The following is a 19,663-nucleotide window of genomic DNA, read 5'->3' as shown; positions in this document are numbered from 1 at the left end:
GAGAAAATAAGAGAAGTCAATGAGTAATAACTCAAATGACATAACTTTCTCATATTTAATTAAAAAATTGTGGGTTCGAGTTTCTTATTTTTAGTAAAAAAATTAAAAAAAAAATGAGTGAAAATTTTTATTTTTTTTTGTTTGGATACTTAAGAATATAGAAAAAAAAATTTCTTTATTACAAGTAAGAAAATAAAAAAATGTTATCTTTTGTATATTTACAATATTATTCATAGTTCTATTATTATTAATAATTATCAATATAAATTTAATTTTAATAGTTTTAATATATTATTATAATAGAAATTCACATTTAAATATTATATATATATTAGATAAATAATTTAAATAAAATATATAAAATTATAAATATTTTATAATATTTATAAAATACAATAAAATATAACTAAATAAAAATATTTATACTTTATTTTATTATTATAAGAATATTAATGTAATTTTATATTATTATAATTTTTTTATTTAAAATTTTTTTTATTTTTTTATTTATTTTCTCTTCATTCAAACAAAACACAAATAATTCTATTTTTTATATTTTTTTCTTTTATTTTCTTTTTTCTATTTTTTTATTTTCTTTTCTATATCCAGATAAAGCCTTAATGTTATGTTATTCCTCAATGTTCCCTGATAGAAACGAAAGTAAACGCTAAATGGAATAAAAAAAATTCAAACAGGGTTACCTATAAAAAGAAAACTTTAACGACTCAACTAATTGAGAAGGTAAATCACCCGATAGCTATAGAATAAGACTTCTTGTTGATTTTTTTTTTTTAATAAAGAAAAGTTCGTTATTTATTATTATTGATATAATTTTAACGTTTATAGATATCGATGGAGCATCAGATTGACCTTATTAAGTTATTCCACAAACACTGCCAACAAAATAAAAAAAATTGGCCTTCCTAATAGGAGGGGCTAGGGACGGACCAAGCACAACAATGAGGGGCACTTGTTTTTATAGTATTTTTTTAATTTTTATTTTGAAAAATATAGTTATATATAATATGTTTTCACTTTAAATTTTAAATGATCTTATTACAAATAAAATAAATTTAATTAGCTAAAATTTTAAATTTACTTTTTTATTTTTCCATCATTTGACTATTATTTAACCTAATCAAATTTAATTATTGTACGTCATTCTTTTGTTCTCTTAAACCCTCTTTTTATGTTTATATTTTCAACTTTTTTTTTTATTCTTTGCCTAGTGGTTATCTTCTCTTCGTTAAAAAGTAAATTTTAAATTTTCCAATTTTTTTATATAGCTTTCCATGACTCTATGTATCTTTCAATTTCATTATTTCTCTTTTTGTTATTTTTAATTGCAATTTTTAATTCAAACAATTATAGTTTAGGTATTAATCTAATATTTTATTTTTTTGTGACTTTATATATTTTATTTTATTCTCGATTTATTCATCCTTATTACTTATTTTTTATCTTTTATTCTATTATATGTACTTATGTTACATATAAAATTTTAAAATGAACTGATTAATTTACTAAATTTAGAATATGTTTTTTATTTTAAAAAATAATGATAAAAAAATATTTTAATTATAATATATAATTAAACAGATGCATAAAATCTTTTATCTAATTAATATTATATCAAAATTAAATTAAAAAATATATAACAAATTTAATTATTTTAAAAAAAATAAAAAAATTATAAATTATGTTTCTATTATTTTGTATAAACATACTTTTCATATAAAAATCTAATTTTTCTAGTATTTATATATAATTCTAATTTCAAATTATAAATACTAATATATCATTTAGGCGCTAATATGCTAGTTAATTCAATCTTTTATTATTAAATGTGTAAAAAAAATTAGTTAGGATAATAAGTTATCTATAATTTAATTAAAATATTTTAATTTTAAATTTTAGAAATAAAAAAATATTTTTTATAAATAATATATAATGAATAGTATTTTAAAAATAAAAGTGTTCACTAACTCTTTTTAATTTTTATATCTCTATATAATTAATAATATTTAACAAAACTTATTTAATATATATATATATATATATATATATATATATATATATATATATATATTTACCCCACTCCTAAAATTTTCTTGGTCCGTCACTGACAGGGGCATTAGATTATATGACAAATTTATATACACCATGAATCAAAATCAATTCAACTATAAATAAATAAATGGATCACAAAAGAAAATCGAATTTAACAACTAGCCAACTACAAAAATGTAAGAAGAATAAGCAGTATTTATCTCTTTACCACCAACCACCCTATCCAAAACAAATGTGAAATGGTACGTAGTCAACAGCTTCCTCAAAATAATAATAATAATAAATTGGGTAATTTGAAGAACAAAACCAGAAGTTTACCAAAACATAAAACCATGTTAATTTTTATTGTTCTCATGACAAGCACAAACAGGTCAATCCATCAAAGTCCTCATTCGAGATTGTAGAGTTAATTACTATAATCAGAACAGGAAAACATAGATATGAGACATTTGTATTGCCACCAATTTGATTTTGATTTCAATAGTCGTGATCAGCAATAAGTGTAAGCATACTATGATACCGATCAACCTGTAAAATGGATTACATGATCTAATGATTTGTCCAACAAGACATCAAAATTTACAATGTCAAAAAAGAAAATGCATCTCAAGTACCAAACCCATATGAACAATTTGGGAGGACTGACCAAGAAATATAAAATATCCTGATAGCCTCAGAAAACTGTTACAATTGCTACCAAGGTTTAAGGTCAGCCACAGGTCCAGCAGTCCAATTCAAGACCTTCTCCCCTGGTTTCAAGAACGCATTCTTGTCGTGTGGCAATTTCCGGGCAAGGCCATTCAAAACTTGATGGAAAGCATCTCCCGGTTGAGCAGGTTGTGGGAAAAGCATAGCTTGCTTCATGGAAGGGTTAGCAAGCAATCTTTGTTTCCTTAGTATAACTTCTGGTGGGATGGATGTGAGTATAGTATCCAACTTAGGGACATCCTCCTCATCGACAAACACCCCAATCTCTTCCCATGGAATTGCATCAGCAAATGGCAGGACAATATCATCTGCAATAATAACAGGGATGCAACCAAATATCACAGCCTCAACCAATCTTGGGCTCCAAGGGGCCCATCCAAGCGGACACAAACAAAACACGGCTCGTTGCATGTCCTCATAGTATGTGGTTGGATGTTCGGTGGAAATGTCAAATAATGGATTGTCCTTAAAGTTCTCCCACACTGCTGCTCTTGCACCTCTGTAAGATTCAAAAACAAAGTCAGGATAATTTTTCCATCCTGAGTTTGATCTGTTATGAAAGCATAAATGCATTAACCAAACATCATTTTTTATTTTCTTCAATTTTCAATCAGAGGCTTCGGCCATGAATATAATTAATCTCAATATGGTTAACCAGTTTTTATTAATTATATAACTCAAAGTCATTCATTCTTCATAAGATGAAAATAAATGAAAAGGTCCTGCATCCGAAAATTCCAATGAACTTGTAAAAGAACTACCTTGCATAGTATCCACCTTCAGGGTCATTTCCAACATCATAAAAAAGTCCTCTGAAGTAAACAAAAATGGACCTGGGGGTCTTATCAGGAATTAAATGTGTATGCATTTTTTGTGGTGGAGCATATGGAGGAATGGTGATTGAACCCTCTTTCAAGCATACATGATTCCTCTGTCCAAATGTTTGAACCAATGTTGCACGCTGTAGCAGCGGAAGAATCCCTCTCTCAATTGCCTTTTCTTCCTGAGACAACATAAATAATATAAATGCACAAAGGATAATCCACAATCCGCATTAATGGTGGAAGTGGGAGTACTTCTCAAGAAATTACACATTTGGTTCAAATAGTTAAGTAGCACTAATAGTGATATAAATAATAGAAAGTAAAAATTTATATACTAAATTTCTTACTTGATAATGAAAACATGCCCCAAAGTCATGAGGAACTACAAAGAAATGATCAGCACCTTCTGTCCGGTTCCAATAAGGCCAATTTGCAGAAATAAGCTGTATGGCACTTCTCATCATTCGTGGTGATTTGAAGGGCAAAGGGAGACCATTTGGTGTCAAGTCACAGGTAGTATATACAGGGGTATAAAACCAATCAGCTTCTTCAGGATTAAGAGTTCGGACAGGGCTAGATAACAGAAACCGGTGCATAAAGATCTCGGCAGCAAACATATGGTTGAGGCATCTTGGGTCCTTTTGCAGAATTTTCTTATTATATTTACTTGGAAGTTCATAAACAAAAACTTTCAACCTTCCCACTGGATCATCTTCCAATACATCACCAGCACTACCTACAATCAATTTGACAACAGCACGCTAAATGCTTAAAGAATGATCTCTCCAGAAACAAAATTGCTTAATGCAAGTGTAGAAATAGCACACAAGACTGCGTAGAAGGCTATAAGCACCTTACATATGCAGTTATGCATTTTCAAAGCTCTAGACCTAATTGTCGGCACTGATCTTTAGGAAGATGTAAATAAAATACCAACTAGAGCAGAACTACAAAAGACAAGAATCTGTCTGGGGCACGCCCTTCAAGTGAAATCCTTCTTTAACTAATCGAAGTAATTTCAATGCATAACTTACTATTGCTAAACACAGACCATTTATGGAAAACAGGTAAGAGTCAGCACAGCCAATCCATTAATTCTGAAGTTACTCAATATAGTTAATAGGTAATTATGGCATTGCCAATCATTGGAGAAAACAACCTCAGCTCCTAAATGGATTATGCTACGTCATTAAACTTGAAACAATATATGTTTTAGTATTTATAGTATCTAACTAGAAGGCTTGGAACTTCAAAAATTTGGATCTTAAGAGTAACTAACAATGCTTTCTGATTGAAATTGCAACCTCAAATACACTACTAAACCTCAATCCAAAATAAAGGAAAGAAGTAGAGAAAACCAAAATCACCTGAAATCCTTTCGGTGGGTTGGTTCCTGCGCAGCTCGACAGAATCAGTTGCAAAGAGAGAAGCAGAAAGAAGAACCCCAAGAAGAGCCCACTTCAAAGGTCCCATTTTTATGTTTAGCTCGGTGACACAACCCCAAGAAGAAAAGGAAGAAGGGTAAGTGAAGAGCTATAATAATAAGGAAACGAATGTTTACGAGGAGGCGATGGTTAAGAAGTCGCGAGGGAAAGCGGTTGTGGGAGGGTTTCTTAGGAATGGGGCTTCTTCTTCACACAGCAAATCAGCTTCAACGAAAGGGAAAGACAAGAGAAAGAAGTGAATTTGCTTTGAATCTCGGGCTTGGATGGGGATTTTTCTGGTTTAATGCGGTTTTCTTCAAGGCAGGTTGGATAACACGTCAATCTCAGACAACCATTTACGTCAACTTGTATTCTAAACGACTCCATTATTCCCCTAATAGGTTTTTGTTTTGGTGCCACCAATATATTTTCATTTCAAAAGAATAGTCAAGATTTGGATATATTTTTTATTTATATTAACTAGTTAGGAATTTAATTTTAAAATATTTTATTATGGTTATCTAAATAAATTATGTATTTAAATAATAAATTTAAATTTTAATTAATCTTATGTAATAATATACTATTTGTTAGAATATTTTTATACAAACAATGTATAAAATTTATATTTTTAGTTAAATATACATAAATTATCTAATCATTTTTTGTTATATGATTTTTTTGTTTTTATTAAGAACTTTGACAAATATTCTTAGCATTTGTTAGTTAAATGTTCAAATTTGATATTATCACTTTTTTAAACTAACATTAGTAATAATTATTGAGTAAATTATTATTTTTATACATAAAACTTAGAATATTGTGGGGGGTTGGGGTCGGGGATGCAGTGCTCAAGAACACAGCACTGCTGTTTAAGTGGTAGTAGCGGTTTTTCAAGAAAGATTATCCGTTACAGAAGAAGATTGTCTGTTTGTGTAACAATTTGAATCCCAAGGTTATGCTTTCTAGTCAGACTTTACCGGTGAAGGGAGGCCCCTCGAAAGAGATCTGTCAGTTGGATATAAAAGCACAACAGGTAAAAGAAAAAGTTATTAGTGGGCTGGCAATGAAAGTTAGTGATGGACGAAGGACACTGTTTTTGGAAGATATCTGGTCCAGGGTGGTCCTCTGAAAGTGCGTTTTTCAAGGCTCTTCTCTGTTTTAAACCAGCAAGGATCTGTGATAGGGGATTGTGAGTTCTGGGACGGATTAGAGTGGATTTGAAATTTCCATTGGAGGAGGGAGCTGTTTCAATGGGAGTTGGAACTAGTTCACCAACTTCATGATATGTTAAGACCAGTGAAGCTATCAGCTGACAGAGAAGATAATCTTGTTTGAAAATTTGATAATAAAGGTATTTTTTCTACTAACTCTTTTCTGCAGGTGTTGCAATCGGAGACTCTTTCGGAGGAGATTACGAGTTATAACTTCACAAGTTCGATCTGGAAAGGGTTAGTTCCACCTAGAATTGAACTGTTTGGTTGGTTTGTTTTAGTCGGTAGAGTGAATACTAAAGAAAGGTTGAGTAGATTAGGCATAGCTCGCCAGCATGATAGTATTTGTGTCTTGTATAAAAAAGAGATCGAATGTGTTCATCATTTGTTTGTGTTCTGTGAGTTTACGTGGCAGGTGTGGTGCGTCTGGTTGAGATATTTTCATAGAGATTCAGCTATCCCAGAAAGTATTGAAGGATTGTTTGAGAGTTGGAATGGAACACCTAATAGAAAAAAGGAGCAGAAAAGGTGGCTGACTGGGTTTTTTGCGGTTATTTGGAACGTGTGGTTGGAACGCAATAATAGAATTTTTGTAAGGTCCCACATTGGTTGGGGAGGGGAACGAAGCATGCCTTATAAGGGTGTGGATACCTCTCCCTAGCATGACGCGTTTTGACGAGTGAGTGGGGGGGGGGGTTCGGCTAGCATCCCTATCGTCAAAGGCAAACCGTGAGGCCTTGTATGCCAAAGCGGACAATATCGTGCTAGCGGGTGGTCTGGGCTGTTACAAATGGTATCAGAGCCAGAACCCAGATCGATGTGCCAGCGAGGGCGCTGGGCTTCCTTAGGGGGTGGATTGTAAGGTCCCATATCGGTTGGGGAGGGGAACGAAGCATGCCTTATAAGGGTGTGGATACCTCTCCCTAGCATGACGCGTTTTGACGAGTGAGTGTGGGGAGCTTCGGCTAGCATCCCTATCGTCAAAGGCAAAACCGTGAGGCCTTGTGTGCCAAAGCGGATAATATCGTGCTAGCGAGTGGTCTGGACTGTTACAATTTTCAACAATAAAGAGGTAACTGTTGATGTCATACAGAACAGGTGGTGGGCGAAATTGTGATCATCAATGGCGCCATCAACATGGTACGCTCATTGCAATCTCAACTCTCTATCACAACTCCGCACAACTAACCAGCAAGTGCACTGGGTCGTCCAAGTAATAAACCTTACGCGAGTAAGGGTCGATCCCACGGAGATTGTTGGTATGAAGCAAGCTATGGTCACCTTGTAAATCTTAGTCAGGCAGACTCAAATGGGTATGGGTGATATATGAATAAAACATAAAGATAAAGATAGAGATACTTATGTATTTCATTGGTGAGAGCTTCAGATAAGCGTATGAAGATGCTTGTCCCTTCCGTCTCTCTGCTTTCCTACTGTCTTCATCCAATCCTTCTTACTCCTTTCCATGGCAAGCTTATGCAAGGGTTTCACCGTTGTCAGTGGCTACCTCCCATCCTCTCAGTGGAAATGTTCAACGTACCCTGTCACGGCACGGCTATCCATCTGTCGATTCTCAATCAGGCCGGAATAGAATCCAGTGATTCTTTTGCGTCTGTCACTAACGCCCCGCCCTCAGGAGTTTGAAGCTCGTCACAGTCATTCAATCATTGAATCCTACTCAGAATACCACAGACAAGGTTTAGACCTTCCGGATTCTCTTGAATGCCGCTATCAGTTCTGGCCTATACCACGAAGACTCTGATCTCACGGAATGGCTGGCTCATTTGTCAGGCGAGCGCTCGGTTGTCAGGCGATCAACCATGCGTCGTGTATCAGGAATCCAAGAGATATTCACCCAATCTAAGGTAGAACGGAGGTGGTTGTCAGTCACACGTTCATAGGTGAGAATGATGATGAGTGTCACGGATCATCACATTCATCAAGTTGAAGAACAAGTGATATCTTGGAACAAGAACAAGCGGAATTGAATAGAAGAACAATAGTAATTGCATTAATACTCGAGGTACAGCAGAGCTCCACACCTTAATCTATGGTGTGTAGAAACTCCACCATTGAAAATACATAAGAACAAGGTCTAGGCATGGCCGAATGGCCAGCCTCCCAAAGTGATCAAAAGATCTAAAGATCAAAAGATTCCAAAGATCAGAAGATGAAAATACAATAGTAAAATGTCCTATATATAGAGAACTAGTAGCCTAGGGTGTACAGAGATGAGTAAATGACATAAAAATCCACTTCCGGGCCCACTTGGTGTGTGCTTGGGCTGAGCATTGAAGCATTTTCGTGTAGAGACTCTTCTTGGAGTTAAACGCCAGATTTTATGCCAGTTTGGGCGTTTAACTCCCACTTTGGTGCCAGTTCCGGCGTTTAACGCTGGGAATTCTGAAGGTGACTTTGAACGCCGGTTTGGGCCATCAAATCTTGGGCAAAGTATGGACTATCATATATTGCTGGAAAGCCCAGGATGTCTACTTTCCAACGCCATTGAGAGCGCGCCAATTGGGCTTCTGTAGCTCCAGAAAATCCACTTCGAGTGCAGGGAGGTCAGAATCCAACAGCATCTGCAGTCCTTTTCAGTCTCTGAATCAGATTTTTGCTCAGGTCCCTCAATTTCAGCCAGAAAATACCTGAAATCACAGAAAAATACACAAACTCATAGTAAAGTCCAGAAAAGTAAATTTTAACTAAAAACTAATAAAAATATACTAAAAACTCAACTAAATATACTAAAAACATACTAAAAACAATGCCAAAAAGCGTACAAATTATCCGCTCATCACAACACCAAACTTAAATTGTTGCTTGTCCTCAAGCAACTTAAAATCAAATAAGATAAAAAGAAGAGAATATGCAATAAATTCCAAAAACATCTATGAAGATCAGTATTAATTAGATGAGCGGGGCTTTTAGCTTTTTGCCTCTGAACAGTTTTGGCATCTCACTCTATCCTTTAAAATTCAGAATGATTGGCTTCTTTAGGAACTCAGAATCCGGATAGTGTTATTGATTCTCCTATTTAAGTATGATGATTTTTGAACACAACTACTTTATGAGTCTTGGCCGTGGCCCAAAGCACTCTGTCTTCCAGTATTACCATCGGATACATACATGCCACAGACACATAATTGGGTGAACCTTTTCAGATTGTGACTCAGCTTTGCTAGAGTCCCCAATTAGAGGTGTCCAGGGTTCTTAAGCACACTCTTTTTGTCTTGGATCACAACCTTATTTCTTTCTTTTTCTTTCTTTTTCTCTTTCCTTTTTTTTCGTTTTTTTTTGTATTCACTGCTTTTTCTTGCTTCAAGAATCATTTTTATGATTTTTCAGATCCTCAGTAACATGTCTCTTTTTTCATCATTCTTTCAAGAGCCAACATTCATGAACCGCAAATTCAAAAAACATATGCACTGTTTAAGCATACATTCAGAAAACAAAAGTATTGCCACCACATCAAAATAATTAATCTGTTATAAAATTTGAAATTCATGCAATTCTTCTCTTTTTCAATTAAGAACATTTTTCATTTAAGAAAGGTGATGGATTCATAGGACATTCATAACTTTAAGGCATAGACACTAAGACACTAATGATCATAAGACACAAACATGGACAAACATAAGCATAAAAATTCGAAAAACAAGAAAATAAAGAACAAGGAGATTAAAGAACGGGTCCACCTCAGTGATGGCGGCTTGTTCTTCCTCTTGAAGGTCTTATGGAGTGCTTGAGCTCCTCAATGTCTCTTCCTTGTCTTTTGTTGCTCCTCTCTCATGATTCTTTGATCTTCTCTAATTTCATGGAGGAGGATGGAATGTTCTTGGTGCTCCACCCTTAGTTGTCCCATGTTGGAACTCAATTCTCCTAGGGAGGTGTTGATTTGCTCCCAATAGTCTTGTGGAGGAAAGTGCATCCCTTGAGGCATCTCAGGGATTTCATGATGAGATGGGTCTCTTGTTTGCTCCATCCTTTTCTTAGTGATGGGCTTGTCCTCATCAATGAGGATGTCTCCTTCTATGTCAACTCTTACTGAATAACAGAGGTAACAAATGAGATGAGGAAAGGCTAACCTTGCCAAGGTGGAGGACTTGTCCGCCACCTTATAGAGTTTTTGGGCTATAACCTCATGAACTTCCACTTCTTCTCCAATCATGATGCTATGGATCATGATGGCCCGGTCTAGAGTAACTTCAGACCGGTTGCTAGTGGAAATGATTGAGCGTTGGATAAACTCCAACCATTCTCTAGCCACGGGCTTGAGGTCATGCCTTCTTAATTGAACCGGCTTCCCTCTTGAATTTCTCTTCCATTGGGCGCCCTCTTCACAGATGTCTATGAGGACTTGGTCCAACCTTTGATCAAAGTTGAGCCTTCTAGTGTAAGGATGTTCATCTCCTTGCATTATGGGCAAGTTGAATGCTAACCTTATATTTTTTGGACTAAAATCCAAGTATTTCCCCCGAACCATAGTAAGCCAATTCTTTGGATCCGGGTTCACACTTTGATCATGGTTCTTGGTGATCCATGCATTGGCATAGAACTCTTGAACCATTAAGATTCCGACTTGTTGAATGGGGTTGGTGAGAACTTCCCAACCTCTTCTTCGAATCTCATGTCGGATCTCCGGATATTCACTCTTTTTGAGTGAAAAAGGGACCTCGGGGATCACCTTCTTCAAGGCCACAACTTCATAGAAGTGGTCTTGATGCACCCTTGAGATGAATCTCTCCATCTCTCATGACTCGGAGGTAGAAGCTTTTGCCTTCCCTTTCCTCTTTCTAGAGGTTTCTCCGGCCTTGGATGCCATAAATGGTTATGAAAAAACGAAAAGCAATGCTTTTACCACACCAAACTTAAAAGGTTTGCTCGTCCTCGAGCAAAAGAAGAAAGAATAGAGGAGAAGAAGAAGAAAATGGAGGAGATGGAGGAGGTTGTGTGGTTCGGCCAAAAGGGGAAAGAAGTAGTGGTTAGGGTGTGTGAAAGTGAAGGAGTGAAGATGGGTTATATATGGGTGAAGGGAGGGGTAGGGTTCGGCCATTATGGGTGGGTTTGGGAGGGAAAGTGGTTTGAATTTGAATGGTGAGGTAGGTGGGGTTTTATGAAGCATGGATGTGAGTGGTGAAGAGAAAGATGGGATTTGATAGGTGAAGGGTTTTTGGGGAAGAGGTGTTGAGGTGATTGGTGAATGGGTGAAGAAGAAGAGAGAGGGTGGCGGGGTAGGTGGGGATCCTGTGGGGTCCACAGATCCTGAGGTGTCAAGGAAAAGTCATCCCTGCACCAAATGGCATGCAAAAATGCGTTTTGAGCCAATTCTGGCGTTAAACGCCGGGCTGGTGCCCATTTCTGGCGTTTAACGCCAAGTGCTTGCCCATATCTGGCGTTTAACGCCAGTCTGGTGCCCCTTTCTGGCGTTAAACGCCCAGAATGGTGCCAGACTGGGCGTTAAACGCCCATCTGCTAGCCTTACTGGCATTTAAACGCCAGTAGGTTCTTCCTCCAGGGTGTGCTATTTTTCTTCCTGTTTTTCATTCTGTTTTTGCTTTTTCAATTGATTTTGTGACTTCTTATGATCATCAACCTACAAAAAAAACATAAAATAACAAAGGGAAATAGATAAAATATAACATTGGGTTGCCTCCCAACAAGCGCTTCTTTAATGTCAGTAGCTTGACAGAGGGCTCTCATGGAGCCTCACAGATACTCAGAGCAATGTTGGAACCTCCCAACACCAAACTTAGAGTTTGAATGTGGGGGCTCTGTTTGACTCTGTTTTGAGAGAAGCTCTTCATGCTTCCTCTCCATGGTGACAGAGGGATATCCTTGAGCCTTAAACACAAAGGATTCTTTGTTCACTTGAATGATCAGTTCACCTCTATCAACATCAATCACAGCCTTAGCTGTGGCTAGGAAGGGTCTGCCAAAGATGATGGATTCATCCATGCACTTCCCAGTCTCTAGGACTATGAAATCAGCAGGGATGTAATGGTCTTCAATCTTCACCAAAACATCCTCTACAAGTCCATAAGCTTGTTTTCTTGAATTGTCTGCCATCTCTAGTGAGATTCTTGCAGCTTGTACCTCAGAGATCCCTAGCTTCTCCATTACAGAGAGAGGCACGAGGTTTACACTTGACCCTAAGTCACACAGAGCCTTCTTGAAGGTCATGGTGCCTATGGTACAAGGTATTGAAAACTTCCCAGGATCTTGTCTCTTTTGAGGTAATTTCTGCCTAGACAAGTCATCCAGTTCTTTGGTGAGCAAAGGAGGTTTGTTCTCCCAAGTCTCATTTCCAAATAACTTGTCATTTAGCTTCATGATTGCTCCAAGGTATTTAGCAACTTGCTCTTCAGTGACATATTCATCCTCTTCAGAGGAAGAATACTCATCAGAGCTCATGAATGGCAGAAGTAAGTCCAGTGGAATCTCTATGGTCTCATTTTGAGCCTCAGATTCCCATGGTTCCTCATTAGGGAACTCATTGGAGGTCAGTGCACGCCCATTGAGGTCTTCCTCAGTGGCGTTCACTTCCTCTCCTTCCTCTCCAAATTCGGCCATGTTGATGGCCTTGCACTCTCCTTTTGGATTTTCTTCTGTATTACTTGGAAGAGTACTAGGAGGGAGTTCAGTAATTTTCTTGCTCAACTGTCCCACTTGTGCCTCCAAGTTTCTAATGGAGGATCTTGTTTCAGTCATGAAACTTTGAGTGGTTTTGATTAGATCAGAGACCATGGTTGCTAAGTCAGAGTGGTTCTGCTTAGAATTCTCTGTCTGTTGCTGAGAAGATGATGGAAAAGGCTTGCCATTGTTAAACCTGTTTCTTCCACCATTATTGTTGTTGAAACCTTGTTGAGGTCTCTCTTGATTCTTCCATGAGAAATTTGGATGATTTCTCCATGAAGAATTATAGGTGTTTCCATAGGGTTCTCCCATGTAATTCACCTCTTCCATTGAAGGGTTCTCAGGATCATAAGCTTCTTCTTCAGATGAAGCATCCTTAGTACTGCTTGGTGCATTTTGCATTCCAGACAGACTTTGAGAAATCAAATTGACTTACTGAGTCAATATTTTGTTCTGAGCCAGTATGGCATTGGTGAACGAAATTGTGATTCTTAATTAATGGCTCTTTGGCATGTGCCAAAAAGAACTAACTCAACTAACTGATTACTTTCTTTTCACAACTCCGTTCAACTAACCAGCAAGTGCACTGGGTCGTCCAAGTAATACCTTACGCGAGTAAGGGTCGATCCCACAGAGATTATTGGCTTGAAGCAATCAATGTTATTTTATTAATCTTAGTCAGGAGGCTAAGGAAGTTATTTGGATTTATTTGTAAAAAGCCAAACTACAAACTACTTAAAGTTGTAAGTTAAAATAATAGAGAATAACAGCGTTACTTGTTGTGCAGTAATGGGAAATATGTTGGAGTTTTGGAGATGCTTTGTCCTTTGAACTTCAACTCTTCCTTGAAATCCTCTTCTCACACGCAAGTTCTTTCCATGGCAAGCTCTATGTAGGGTGTCACCGTTGTCAGTGGCTACTTCCCATCCTCTCAGTGAAAACGTTCCTATGCTCTGTCACAGCACGGCTAATCATCTGTCGGTTCTCAATCAGGTTGGAATAGAATCCATTGATTCTTTTGCGTCTGTCACTAACGCCCAGCCCTCAGGAGTTTGAAGCACGTCACAGTCATTCAATCCCGGAATCCTACTCAGAATACCACAGACAAGGTTTAGACTTTCCGGATTCTCATGAATGCCGCCATCTATCTAGCTTATACCACGAAGATTCTGTTGGGGAATCTAAGAGATATTCATTCAGTCTGATGTAGAATGGAGGTGGTTGTCAGGCACACGTTCATGGGTTGAGGAAGGTGATGAGTGTCACGGATCATCACCTCCTTCACAGTTAAGCGCGAATAAACATCTTAGATAAGAACAAGCGTGTTTGAATGGAAAACAAAGGAATTGTATTGAATCATCGAGATGCTGCAGAGCTCCTCACCCCCAACAATGGAGTTTAGAGACTCATGCCGTCAAAAGTATGTAATTCAGATCTGAAAATGTCATGAGGTACAAGGAATGTCTGTAAAAGTTGTTTAAATAGTAAACTAGTAACCTAGGTTTACAGAAAATGAATAAACTAAGATAATTGGTGCAGAAATCCACTTCTGGGGCCCACTTGGTGTGTGCTGGGGCTGAGATCAAAGCTATCCACGAGTAGAGGCCTTTCTTGGCGTTAAACTCCAGGTTATGACGTGTTTTGGGCGTTCAACTCCGGACCATGACGTTTTTCTGGCGTTTAACTCCAGACAGCAGCATGAACTTGGCGTTCAACGCCAAGTTACGTCGTCTATTCTTGCGAAAAGTATGGACTATTATATATTGATGGAAAGCCCTGGATGTCTACTTTCCAACGCCGTTGAGAGCGCGCCAATTGGACTCCTGTAGCTCCAGAAAATCCATTTCGAGTGCAGGGAGGTCAGGATCCAACAGCATCAGCAGTCCTTTTTCAGCCTAAGTCAGATTTTTGCTCAGCTCCCTCAATTTCAGTCAGAAAATACCTGAAATCACAGAAAAATACACACACTCATAGTAAAGTCCAGAAATATGATTTTTGCTTAAAAACTAATAAAATTCTATTAAAAACTAACTGAAACATGCTAAAATCTACATGAAATTACCCCCAAAAAGCGTATAAAATATCCGCTCATCACAACACCAAACTTAAACTGTTGCTTGTCCTCAAGCAACTAGATAAATAAAATAGGCTTTAGCAGAAATTAAGAAGTAATAATATTTTAGAGTTTTAAATGAAGCTCATATTCTTATTAGATGAGCGGGGCTTGTAGCTTTTTGTTTCTGAACAGTTTTGGCATCCCCCTGTATCTTTAAATTTTCAGAATAATTGGCATCCTTAGGAACTCAGAATTCAGATAGTATTATTGACTCTCCTAGTGTAGGATGTTGATTCTTGAACACAGTTATTTTATGAGTCTTGGCTGTGGCCCTAAGCACTTTGTTTTCCAGTATTACCACCAGATACATAAATGCCACAGACACATAACTGGGTGAACCTTTTCAGATTGTGACTTAGCTTTGCTAAAGTCCCCAGTTAGTGGTGTCCAGAGCTCTTAAGCACACTCTTTTGCTTTGGATCACGACTTTAACCACTCAGTCTCAAGCTTGTAACTTGGACCTGCATGCCACAAGCATATGGTTAGGGACAGCTTGGTTTAGCCGCTTAGGCCTGGATTTTATTTCCTTAGGCCCTCCTATCCATTGATGCTCAAAGCCTTGGATCCCTTTTTTACTCTTGGCTAGTGCTCATGGCTTGTTGTTTTTTTGTTTTTTTTTGTTTTTTTTTTGTTTTTTTTTTGAACTGCTTTTTCTTGCTTCAAGAATCAATTTCATGATTTTTCAGATCATCAATAATATTTTTCGTGTTCCTCATTCTTTCAGGAGCCAATATTCATAAAATTCAAGATAAAATTTATGCACTGTTCAAGCATTCATTCAGAGAACAAAAAGTATTGCCACCACATATAATTAATTATAGTCTTTATTACTAAGAACTCATAAATATAGATTACTTCTTTATTCTAAAAAATTCTACTACTTTATTCATGCCTGATGATGATGAGAAAAATAAATTATAGCTTAATTGGAAATAAAATCAAAATAGACATACTAATTACTACTACTGCTATATAACATCTAAGGTAAAATCCTATAATAATACTATCACAGAGTTAAAGCTGGAATTAGAGCTTAACAACCTGTATTTTGGGAAGTGGATGTTCCTTCAAGAATCTGACGCTTCAGCTCCCTTAAGTTCACATCCTTGCTCTTCCTGTTCTCTTAGGTGCCATGATCTTAATGAGTTTTAGCTCAGTGATCATGGCAATTCACACCAAACTTAGAGGTTTGCTTGTCCTCAAGCAAAAGAAAGGAAAGGAGAGGAGTAGAAGGAAAGGCATTTTCACATAAAGATAAGATGAGTTGAAAAGGATATGAGAAGAAATTAAAAATATTTGAAAAAGAATTGGATTGGAAAAAGATTTGTGTTTATGAATTAAGATACATTTGATATTTTTGAAAGAGGGATTTTAGAAATTAGGGTTCTTAGAAAACCAATTTGATTTTGAAGGATGACATTTTGAAACATGTTTATGCAAGAAATCATGAATTGAAACTTAAAAATTTAGAAAATTTGTAAAGAAAAACGAATTTTTACCTCCTCCCACCATCCTGGCGTTAAACGCCCACATGGTGCATGTTTTGGGCGTTTAACGCCCACATGTTGCTTCTCCTGGGCGTTCAACGCCCATTTGGTGCTTCTTTCTGGCGTTGAACGCCAGAAAGTCCTTCGTCACTGGGCGTTTTTCTGAACGCCCAGGATGCTAGCAGACTGGCGTTAAACGCCCAGAAGGTGCATCTTTCTGGCGTTTAACGCCCAGAAGATGCTCCTTTCTGGCGTTTAACGCCCAGATGGCTACCCTTACTGGCGTTAAACGCCCAGTGGGAGCTTCTTTTGGGCGTTTAACGCCCAAAGTATTTCTTACTGGCTTTTTCACGCCAGTGAGCTTCCAAATTTCCCTGTAACTCTGTGACTTCAACCAATTGCTATTTTACCTTGAAGAGATTTGGACCTATACCTGTAAAAAAGAAATTTATATAATTAGTAAATATACTTTGTAAATGGCTGGGTTGCCTCCCAGCAAGCGCTTCTTTAATGTCATTAGCTGGACTATCACTGAGTTCTAATCAAGTCTCAGTTTCGAGCATTCTTGCTCGAAGTTACTTTCAAGATAATGTTTAATTCTCTGTCCATTAACAATGAACTTTTTGTTGGATTCATTATCCTGAAGCTCTACGTATCCATATGGTGATACGCTCGTAATCACATATGGACCTCTCCACCGGGATTTTAATTTCCCGGGGAATATTTTGAGCCTGGAATTAAATAGCAGAACTTTCTGCCCTGGCTCAAAGACTCTGGATGACAATTTCTTATCATGCCATCTTTTTGCTTTTTCTTTGTAAATTTTTGCATTCTCGAAAGCATTGAGTCTAAATTCCTCTAGCTCATTTAACTGGAGCAATCGTTTTTCTCCAGCTAATTTGGCATCAAGGTTTAGGGATCTGGTTGCCCAGTAGGCCTTATGTTCCAGTTCCACTGGCAAGTGACATGCCTTTCCATACACCAGCTGGTATGGAGAGGTCCCTATAGGGGTCTTGAATGCTGTTCTGTATGCCCACAGAGCATCATCCAAGCTCCTTGCCCAATCCTTTCTACGGTTAATTACAGTCCGTTCCAGGATTCTTTTGAGTTCTCTATTTGAGACTTCAGCTTGCCCATTAGTTTGTGGGTGATATGGAGTAGCTACCCTGTGGCTAACTCCATAACGCACCAGAGCAGAGTAAAGCTGTTTATTGCAGAAATGAGTGCCCCCATCACTGATTAACACTCTAGGGATACCAAATCTGCTGAAGATGTGTTTCTGGAGGAATTTCAACACTGTTTTAGTGTCATTAGTGGGTGTTACAATAGCCTCCACCCATTTGGATACATAATCCACTGCCACCAGAATATAAGTGTTTGAGTATGATGGTGGGAAAGGTCCCATGAAGTCAATGCCCCATACATCAAACAACTCAATCTCCAAGATTCCTTGCTGAGGCATGGCATAGCTGTGAGGTAGGTTGCCTGATCTTTGGCAACTGTCACAATTAAGCACAAATGCACGGGAATCTTTATAGAGAGTAGGCCAGTAGAAGCCACTTTGGAGGACTCTTGTGGCTGTTCGCTCACTTCCAAAATGTCCTCCATACTGTGATCCATGGCAATGCCAAAGGATCTTCTGTGCTTCCTCTTTAGGCACACATCTACGGATTACTCCGTCTGCACATCTCTTGAAGAGATATGGTTCATCCCAAAGATAGTACTTTGCATCTGTGATTAATTTCTTTGATTGCACCCTACTGTACTCTTTGGGTATGAATCTCACTGCCTTGTAGTTTGCAATGTCTGCAAACCATGGCACTTCCTGGATGGCAAACAGTTGCTCATCCGAAAAGGTTTCAGAGATCTCAGTGAGAGGGAGGGACGCCCCTTCTACTGGTTCTATTCGGGACAGGTGATCTGCTACTTGATTTTCTGTCCCTTTTCTGTCTCTTATTTCTATATCAAACTCTTGCAGAAGCAACACCCATCTGATGAGTCTGGGTTTTGAATCCTGCTTTGTGAGTAGATATTTAAGAGCAGCATGATCAGTGTACACAATCACTTTTGATCCTACTAAATAGGATCTGAATTTGTCAATGGCGTAAACCACTGCAAGTAGCTCTTTTTCTGTGGTCGTGTAATTCTTCTGTGTGTCATTTAAAACACGGCTGGCATAGTAAATGACGTGCAGAAGCTTGTCATGCCTTTGTCCCAATACTGCACCAATGGCATGGTCACTGGCATCACACATTAATTCAAATGGTAATGTCCAGTCTGGTGCAGAGATGATTGGTGCTGAGACCAATTTAGCTTTCAGGGTCTCAAATGCCTGCAGACACTCTTTATCAAAGATAAATGGCGTGTCAGTAGCTAGCAGGTTGCTCAGAGGTTTGGCGATTTTTGAAAAATCCTTTATAAACCTCCTATAGAATCCTGCATGCCCCAGGAAGCTTCTGATTGCCTTAACATTAGCAGGTGGTGGCAATTTTTCAATTACCTCTACCTTAGCTTGGTCCACCTCTATTCCCTTGTTCGAAATTTTGTGTCCAAGGACAATTCCTTCAGTCACCATAAAGTGACATTTTTCCCAGTTTAAAACCAGGTTAGTCTCTTGGCATCTTTTCAGAACAAGTGCTAAATGGTTAAGGCAGGAGCTGAATGAGTCTCCAAATACTGAAAAGTCATCCATGAAGACTTCCAGGAATTTTTCCACCATATCAGAGAAAATTGAGAGCATGCACCTTTGAAAAGTTGCAGGTGCATTGCACAGGCCAAATGGCATCCTTCTGTATGCAAATACTCCGGATGGGCATGTGAATGCCGTTTTCTCCTGATCCTGGGGATCTACTGCAATTTGATTATAACCTGAATATCCATCCAGGAAGCAGTAGTATTCATGACCTGCTAGTCTTTCTAGCATCTGGTCTATGAATGGTAAAGGAAAATGATCCTTTCTGGTGGCTGTATTGAGCCTTCTATAATCAATGCACATACGCCACCCTGTAACTGTTCTTGTAGGAACCAGTTCATTTTTTTCATTATGAATCACTGTCATGCCACCTTTCTTAGGGACAACTTGGACAGGGCTCACCCAGGGGCTGTCAGAAATAGGATAAATAATCCCAGCCTCTAGTAATTTAGTGACCTCTTTCTGCACTACTTCCTTCATGGCTGGGTTCAG

At 37.7% G+C, this 19,663-nt stretch overlaps 1 protein-coding gene across 1 annotated transcript; it reads right to left on the bottom strand.

Annotated features, from left to right (window-relative positions):
* Positions 1-2,501: 2,501 nt before the first annotated feature.
* LOC130965304 (probable beta-1,4-xylosyltransferase IRX10L) lies at positions 2,502-5,404 on the bottom strand. The gene is made up of 4 exons (XM_057890057.1): positions 4,970-5,404; positions 3,950-4,338; positions 3,540-3,781; positions 2,502-3,277 (listed from the first exon to the last, which is right to left on the bottom strand). Exons 1-4 carry the CDS (start codon positions 5,073-5,075, stop codon positions 2,764-2,766), a joined length of 1,251 nt encoding a protein of 416 aa, XP_057746040.1. The 5' UTR covers positions 5,076-5,404; the 3' UTR covers positions 2,502-2,763.
* Between the last annotated feature and the right edge of the window lie 14,259 nt (positions 5,405-19,663).

This window comes from Arachis stenosperma, chromosome 3, assembly GCF_014773155.1.
Source record: "Arachis stenosperma cultivar V10309 chromosome 3, arast.V10309.gnm1.PFL2, whole genome shotgun sequence".
Taxonomy (NCBI): Eukaryota; Viridiplantae; Streptophyta; class Magnoliopsida; order Fabales; family Fabaceae; genus Arachis; species Arachis stenosperma.
Note: the sequence above shows the minus strand (reverse complement) of the source record. Positions and strands in the feature narration are given on the sequence as shown.

Excerpts from the sequence above, each read along its gene's own strand:
- LOC130965304 (XM_057890057.1), bottom strand. The coding sequence starts at position 5,075 with ATGGGACCTTTGAAGTGGGCTCTTCTTGGGGTTCTTCTTTCTGCTTCT. Across the intron at positions 4,339-4,969 it reads ACCCACCGAAAGGATTTCAG|GTAGTGCTGGTGATGTATTG; the intron begins GTGATTTTGGTT and ends AATTGATTGTAG. Across the intron at positions 3,278-3,539 it reads GAAGGTGGATACTATGCAAG|AGGTGCAAGAGCAGCAGTGT; the intron begins GTAGTTCTTTTA and ends TGAATCTTACAG.